This window comes from Apaloderma vittatum, unplaced genomic scaffold, assembly GCF_000703405.1.
Source record: "Apaloderma vittatum isolate BGI_N311 unplaced genomic scaffold, ASM70340v1 scaffold41735, whole genome shotgun sequence".
NCBI lineage: Eukaryota > Metazoa > Chordata > Aves > Trogoniformes > Trogonidae > Apaloderma > Apaloderma vittatum.
This window is the reverse complement of record NW_009717411.1, coordinates 1-8,074: the sequence shown is the minus strand read 5'-3', so window position 1 is coordinate 8,074 and position 8,074 is coordinate 1. Positions and strand designations below refer to the sequence as shown.

The following is an 8,074-nucleotide window of genomic DNA, read 5'->3' as shown; positions in this document are numbered from 1 at the left end:
CTCTACTCTGCCCTGGTGAGGCCACATCTGGAATATTGTGTCCAGTTCTGGGCCCCTCAGCTCAAGAGAGACAGGGAACTGCTGGAGAGAGTCCAGCGCAGAGACACAGAGATGCTGAAGGGAGTGGAACATCTCCCTTATGAGGAAAGGCTGAAGGAGCTGAGTCTCTTTAGCTTGGAGAAGAGGAGGCTGAGGGGTGACCTCATAAATGTTTATGAGGGGGAGTTTATCAAGGGGGAGTGTCAGGAGGACGGAGCCAGGCTCTTTTCAGCGACATCCAGTGACAGGACAATGGGCAATGGGTACAAGCTGGAACACAGGAGATTCCACAAAAACATTAGGAAGAACTTTTTCACTGTGAGGGTGACAGAGCACTGGCACAGGCTGCCCAGGGAGGTTGTGGAGTCTCCTTCTCTGGAGACATTCAAAACCCGCCTGGACGCGTTCCTGTGTGACCTACTGTAGGTGATCCTGCTCTGGCAGGGGGACTGGACTAGGTGATCTTTTGAGGTCCCTTCCAACCTCTGACATTCTGTGTGATTCTGTGTGTGTGTGCGTCAGGAGATGTTGAATGAGTCTCAGGGATGTCATAACCTTGTTCATAAGTGGTGTTTTAAACTAGTGTCAGAGGGATTAGTGCTGAAGGTGCTTAGTATCTCCTAGCTTGCTCTGACTTAAAGTATCTGGCACCCATCAGGATAAAGCCTGAAGGAAACAACATCTCTGCTGATTTGTCCTGGGAATTGCTTGAATAACATTACTAAATATTTAGTAAGTAAAATAAAGAAACATGGCCTCAAATCATTTCAGTACACGTAACTCATTCTTTTCTGCTGATATACCTTTGGACAGTAATACGCTTGTGTGGTGGGTGCTTAATGTTTGCAGGGCACACTGGGAGGTCAGCCTCCTAAAGAGGCAGGGTCTTGAGTCTTCTAGGTTGCTAGATGTGTGGGGGCACGTGGATTGGTAATTACTGATGGCATTTCTTTTGCAGAACAAGCCCTGAGAGAGATCCCCTCATTCTGCTGTCTCGAGAAAACCCAGAACTTGTTGATGCTGAGTACACTAAAAACCAAGCTTGGAAATCTGAGAAGGTTTGTGGGTGTTTTTTGTCTCCTGAGTGCAAAGGCTGGAAAGCAAAGGAGCATTACAAGATGGCTTTGACGATTGAGAAATGTCTTGTTGGAGACTTGTGGATGATCATCTAGAGTGGAGGAGGCTTGTAGTTCCCTTGATGGCCACATCTCTCTCACAGATGAAAGGAAGGAATCCCTCCAGCCTGGCAGGGCAAATGTTTTTGTGCCATCTACACTTCTTGTACAAGGATGCATGCAAAGTGAATCCCCTCCTCTTCCACTACAATGAAATTAGCCAACTCTTCCCTTTCTAGCCTTCAGCTGCTTGTGTGTTGTTGTCAGTCTTCTTAAATCTTTTTCTGTCATCTCCATTTCTTGGTCTTGTTGATAACTTGCTGATAACATTTCAGTTCCGTACTTGGTTTGCAGTCCAGCTCTCTCCAGACAGTCTTGGCTGATCCAGTTAGACTTGGCTTCACAGAGTCTGTGGTCCCAAGCTGTTTTCCACTCTGTAGCTGCCAGCTTAACATTATCGTTTAATGTGTTTGTGCTGGCATTTGCTTACAGACTGTGTGTAATTTACTGAACTTTTTTTCTTGTTTGAAGGGCTGGGATATCTTCATACTTGTAAAAGCCCACCAGAGATTTTCTCAGAAGTGGGAATGGAGGGTTTTGAGACTTCAGCTTTGTTTCTAACTGAGAAGGAAAACAAATATAAAATCATCATATAAAGTTTTCTGATTTTTTTACTTTTTTTTTTTTTTTAATTCTTTTTGTTTTAAGGATACCTTAGGGAAGCCTCCTGCAAAGGAAATACCTCTGGTTGATCACTGCAAATACAAGTAAGAGTTTTGATTAATAAAGCTGTTCAAGGGCTGTGGGTTATTTCTTTCCTTGCATGGTGTAAGAACTCATTTTATTTTAAGGTCTAATTCCAGCAGCTAACTCCATGCAGATAAGAAAGCTTGTGAACAGACATAAGACAGTTGAAAATTTTTGAGCTGAGCATGGCCTCTTTCAGTGTCAGCTTTCCCTTGTCAGGTCAGGAGAAATAAAGTACTTGGGAGAAAGTAAAAGTCTTAGATAACTAATAAACATGTAGATTGAAAATTTTACTTTTTTTTTTTATTCAGAAAGACTTTCTGCTGTTTTCCCTTTCTATTCCTGCACCAAGCTGTGTGTCCACAATTATTTTTTTATTCTCTTCAAAGACATAAGGAACTAAGGAATCATGTCTTCTTGTGCATACTGGGGCAAGTGTTGCCACTGGATGTAAAAGAGAGAACCTGAAATATGATCGAACAGATACAATATTGATTCATACTTTGTATGTTTTTTGGGAGAATGTGAGTTTGATTTACAAAGTTGTAGGGTTTTGTTGTTTTTTTAAAAACTGCTTTAGGGAAGGGGTTTTGGTGTAATACCCACATGGATTTCTATGTAAAAATATAAACTCTTAGTGTGTATGCACCTGTATGTCTGATGTTTTGCTTTTTCTTTTGATTTAAAAGTACCTAGTTTGGATTCTGCCAGCTAGAATCTGCTGGTGGAAGAACTCAGTCATTTGGCTGGATCTATGTTTTTGTGCAAATGTGATTGACTTGTCTCATTTTATATTTCATTCAACTGTTGCCCAGATTTCTTCCTTCTGTTACACAAAGGCTTCCCATCTCTGATGCCTCCTAAGCGCCTCATACAGTGTAGGCTTGAGACACTCTGCCACACTTTTTGTTGTAGCTCAGGGTCTGAGAGGGTCAACATGAACTTTTTGTTGCTTCCTTCAGCATCAGTGCTGTAGCATGCTGCCTGAGAGCAGCGCTCTGTGACTTGGCTGAGGTCTTGGATGCAGAGAGCTGTGTCTGGCATTGGACAGAGGCATTTTCTCACTTCCAGACCACTGTTCTTGTTACACCTCTATATGTATTTGCTGAGTTCCTAATGCAGCAAGCTCCTGATTCTTGCCTTGAGCTCCTAGGTAATGCAAAATATGCAAATTAATTTCAGATTTACTTCATGTCACTTACTGCTGAGCTAAGTTTAGCTATAATTCCCATCTCACCCAAAATATATATAATACATAATCCCCATCTTGCCCAAAATAGCTTCATTAAAGGAAGAACTCCCTTCCCCTGGCCCAAAATGCTTGACTTCAAAGATTAGTTATATATACTGAGGGGTTTTACCCACAGGAAAAACAGCTTTCCATATAATTGGAGAAATGTATGTTCAAAAAAGAAAGCAAGTAAGCAAACAAACATCCCTCTGAGATACAGTCTGCTAAGAGAAATCCGCCCCCAGTCAAGACCACTTTACTAACTTGGCAGAAAATACTGAAAACAAAATTGTGGATTCTTTGTTATCTGCAAAGTCCATCTGTTGTGTGCTAGCCTATTTAACCTCCTAGGGTTGCATTCCCCAGTTAATATGAAACAATTAAATTCAGATTAAAGCAGAGTCCCAGAGGGGAAAAAAACACCAAAAAACCCCCAAATGAAAACAAAAAAACCCAAACAAATAATGTGGCAAAGCAGAACAATGGACAGAAGAGCTCACTGCAAGACAGGAGAGAACTGGGGAAAGGCTTCTCATGGTAACAGAGGCTCTGAAATGTAGAGTCACAGGATCGGCATCCACGTTGTGGCCTCCCAGGCCTTGTTGGCAGTTGTCCATGAGGCCTCCTTCCATTTCGTCACAGGCAGGTGTCTTTATCAGAGGTAAGGCCTCGTGCCTTGATTTTTCTCCCTTAATTGTGACAGACAGGGGACACATCCTTATGACCTGACACATGCTTGACTTCAGCTCACCTTTCCTTTGAGGAGCTTCAAATAAATATCTTCCATTTGTTTTAGCGACTGGTGCGTAGCTCAGCATGAGGAGGACACCCTTGCCAGCTGCTGGCTGTGAGGGAAGGCTGACTGCCATTTGGAGCTTGGTTTCTTAGTGTGTTTCCTCACAAAATGCCAAGTGTAATTGGTTCTCTCTCTTTGCTTATGCTTTTAAAGGTACCTGTTTAATTTCCGGGGAGTGGCTGCCAGTTTTCGCTTGAAACACCTTTTCTTATGTGGTTCGCTCGTCTTTCATGTTGGAGAAGAGTGGTTGGAGTTCTTCTACCCCCAGCTGAAACCTTGGGTCCACTACATCCCGGTCCGATCAGACCTCTCTGATGTCAGGTGCGAGACCCCAGGCATGCTCAGCGGAGCCTTGCGTGCCATGGGAAACGTGTTTGGGAAGGCAATTCAGTTGGTGTTAGGCTAAGAAGTGCCTCCATGCTTAGGCATCTCCTGGACAGAGGCTCTTGGAGATCATGTTCTTCTCCTTATTACTGCACCTCAAGAATCCTTTGCTCGTATGACTTAGTACAGTTTCACTGGAGTGTGAAGGTCTATCATTCTGGCTTGATATCAGCAGTACTAGGTGCTTAAATTTGCAAGTGGGCCCTGCAGTAAAGATAAGGGGGAAGAAGACCAAAAATGTATTAGCTCCCAGATTGCAGCGTGCTGCCCGGAACAGAGAGGGAACAAGTGAGAGAGGCAAGTTTCTTCCATGCTCTGAAATGAGGAGCATCAGTCCCTCACTCAGTTGCAGATCCTTAATATCGGCCTGCGCAACAGTTTAGCTAAGGGACAGTGTTCTCTGTTGAGCTAATTGTTTCACAGAGTTTTTTTTGGTCTTTGTTTCAGGGAGCTCTTTCAATTTGTAAAGGAAAACGATGCCGTAGCACAAGAAATCGCAGAGAGGTAAGTTGCATGTCCTTTCTGGCTGACAGGCAATCTTATTCCAAAGCATTTTCTTGTGCAGCATTTGAAGGAGTTGCCTGTCAGAGATAGCCTGGTATTGATAGGGTGTGGTATAACCGATGTTCTGCCATAGTAGCAGGAGGGTTGGAGAGCTCTTAACAAGCAGGGGGAACCGCAGAACAAGATTATATGCTCAGGTCTGTGGTTCAGATTTGACCCATGTTGGGAACCTTACTGAAAGCTATGAGAAGTTGGGAGCTTTTGATTCAGGGTAGGGTGCGTTGACCCTATGGAACTGCGTCTGCATTGTAAGCGTTACGCACCCGAGCTGGCGGTGCCTGGCTTCTGAAGCATCATGCATTGATGCTGCTTGTGCTGTATCCAGTATGTGAAATCTGACGTTTATTATCCCAGATAACAAATACCATCTTGAGGATAACAAAAGCACTGCAGCTTGTCAGAGCTGTGACCGGGAATCAACATTGTGAAATTAAAATAGACGGTACGGAGCAGCACATGTTGTTTCTCATTCGAAACACAGAAGAGTGAAAGTTGATATACATATAAAACAAAACCAAAGACTCCTGTAGGAGCTGGAAATTGGTTCTGACTGTGCCTTGTGTGTCTCCAGGGGACGCCAATTCATCACCGAGCACTTGCAGATGGAGGATGTCTCTTGCTACTGGGAGCATCTGCTGTCTGAATATTCCCAAGCCTTGACTTACAAAGTGAAAAGGAGGAAGAGCTACAGTGAGATCACTTCTGAACGGCTGAAAACGGAACTGTAGAGACTTCTCTTGTTTTTTTCTCTTAGGCTCAAACTGATCTCTGTGGAAATCTGAAGATCAGTGTATCTCCTTTCTTGTTCTCTCAGACGACTTATCCTTTTTGCTAGAGCTACAGGGAACAGGAATAGGCTGACTTTGAAATTGCTCCCATACCGTAGGACCCAGTTATACCATCACCCTAAGAACGTTAAGTAGAATGTTGGATTGTGGCTGTTTAATGGGGTAGTTATTGTCACGCTTGGAAGAGGGCTGTTAGCATTTGGGTGAGACTTAGTGGCTGCTTGTCTCAGAAGAATCCTAAATCCTAATTCAGTGAGAAGCCTTTCTGTTAATTTTGCAGGACTCTTTACCAAGTCCTCTGTACTCATGGGCAGGGTACACAGACTGTCAGCTGCACTCAGGTGGGAGATGCCGGCCTCTTTTTTTGGCAAATGGTTAATGTTTTCACACGTGTGCGATAGCACTTGGGATATTAGGTGTACTCTGACAGGGGCAGGTACTGGGATTTGGTGTTATGTTTTTAGATAGCTAAGAGCTTATGTTTATGTTAGGTTTGAGAGGTTGATGGTAAGGCTGCGATGTGCTGTTGAAAGGACAAACGATCCTTCCACAGTTAAACTACCTACCTCATAGCGAAGTGGCTGGTACTATGATGTTGCTGCAGCGCTAAGCCTGCGTAGCAGACAGTCAAGCCCTTGGCAACTGCGATGAAGATGGTTCATCCTCCAAGAGATGAGCTGGGTGCCCATGCAGCCACACAGAACTGAGTCCCTGTTAACAAACTCTCACTGGTCAGCTGGCCAGACATCCTGAAGAGCCCAGAGAAAGTGTGCAGAGGTAGATTCAGCTCTTCTTTGTTCCAGATGTTCACAGATTCTGTGCTCTGATACACTTCTGTAATCTTTCTAGGGGTATTTTGGGGGTGTTTTTTTGTTGTTTTGGGGTTATTTTTCGATTTTGGGGGGTTTTTTTTGAGGCTGGTGTCATGTCTGCTTACTTCAGTATTTGCTTTTCTTTTCCACAGCCTTTATGCTCCTTTTGTCATCACTTTCTGGTGGAGGGGATATCTTCAGCCACACAGTGGCAGCTAGTCCTTGTGTTACTTATTTTGAGTTCATTCACAGGTTACTTGCACTCGCTATATTTATGCCCAACACGGTTCTGCTCAGCCCAGAGGGAGCACAGTTTCTGGAATGCTCTGTGGCCCCTGAGTTGAGAGACCTGGTAGGAAGCAGCATCTTCTCTGGCATCCAGAGAGGAGCTCAGGAGAGCATGGGCGGTGGCATGGGATCCCAGAGGAGCACCCCCTTTGATAATAAAGCAGCCTCACGGCTTAGGAAGCGGCACATTATCAGAGGAGAATGCTGCCAACAGCTTGTGGTCTCTCCTGCATCAGTTTGGACCAGAGAAGAAGAGACTGTAAGGAACTGTAACACTGAGTGCCCCTGCACTTCGGAGGCACGTGCTCACACAGAGCCCTCACTGCCGTCAAGTGCCAGTGGCTGGAGCAGCAGCAGCAGTGCCTGGGTTATCCTGGCCTGCAAAGGAGACAAACTGGGGTAGGAAAACAGGCTGGTTTCTGAGGAAAAGAACTGTATGAGAGTGGAAGGGAGTTTTCTGGTTTCGTGTTTTAGACAAGGGAGAGATAGCACTCTGAGAAACCAGAACAGTGATTATAGTATTTTTAAACCATTTTTAATGAAGTACTTTGGGAATAAAACAAACAAACAAACCCACAAAGTTTTGTTGGATGTGTCATTGTCAAGTTGGAATTGGTGAGACCTCACCTGGAGTACTGTGTCCAGCTGTGGAGCCCTCAACACAAGAAGTACATGGACTTGTTGGAGCAGGTCAAGAGGAGGGCCACGAAAATGATTATGGACCGGAGCACCTCTCCTACGAGGACAGGCTGAGAGTTGTGGTGGTTCTGGGGAAACCTCCAGTACCTGAAGGGGGCCTACAGGAAAGCTGAAGGACTGTTTACAAGGGCATGTAGTGACAGGACAAGGGACAATGGTTTCAAACTAGAGCAGGGTAGATTTAGACTGGTTATGAGGAAGAAGTTCTTTGCTGTGAGGGTGGTGAAATATGGGCACAGGTTGCCCAGAGAGGTGGTGGAGGCTCCATCCCTGGAGACATTCAAGGTCAGGCTGGATGGGGCTCTGAGCAACCTGATCTAGTTACAGATGTCCCTGCTCACTGCAGGGGGTTGGACTAGATGACCTTCAAAGGTCCCTTCCAACCCAACGCATTCTATGATTCTATGACAAAAAGATCTGGATAGCTGTATTTAGAGGTGTGTCTGCTTCCAGTCCTGGGTCTCAGGGACTGGCAACTTCCCCATGTCAATCGCGTGCATCAACTGGGGACTTCTCAGTCCGATTCCTTTATATATTTTTTCAGTGAGAAATCCAGTTTTTAAGTGCTGAACCAGCCCTCCTCTGTAGAGGACAAGACTCCGCCCTCTATC

General features: G+C 44.8%; 1 protein-coding gene across 1 annotated transcript; it reads left to right on the top strand.

Moving 5' to 3' along the window:
* Positions 1 to 997: 997 nt before the first annotated feature.
* Positions 998 to 5,672, top strand: LOC104268098 (protein O-glucosyltransferase 1-like; the record flags this gene model as incomplete). Its single annotated transcript, XM_009869860.1, has 5 exons — positions 998 to 1,097; positions 1,863 to 1,921; positions 4,082 to 4,249; positions 4,760 to 4,816; positions 5,448 to 5,672. Coding segments are annotated over 5 exons (541 nt in total), but the record flags the coding sequence as incomplete, so codon positions are not given.
* Positions 5,673 to 8,074: the final 2,402 nt, after the last annotated feature.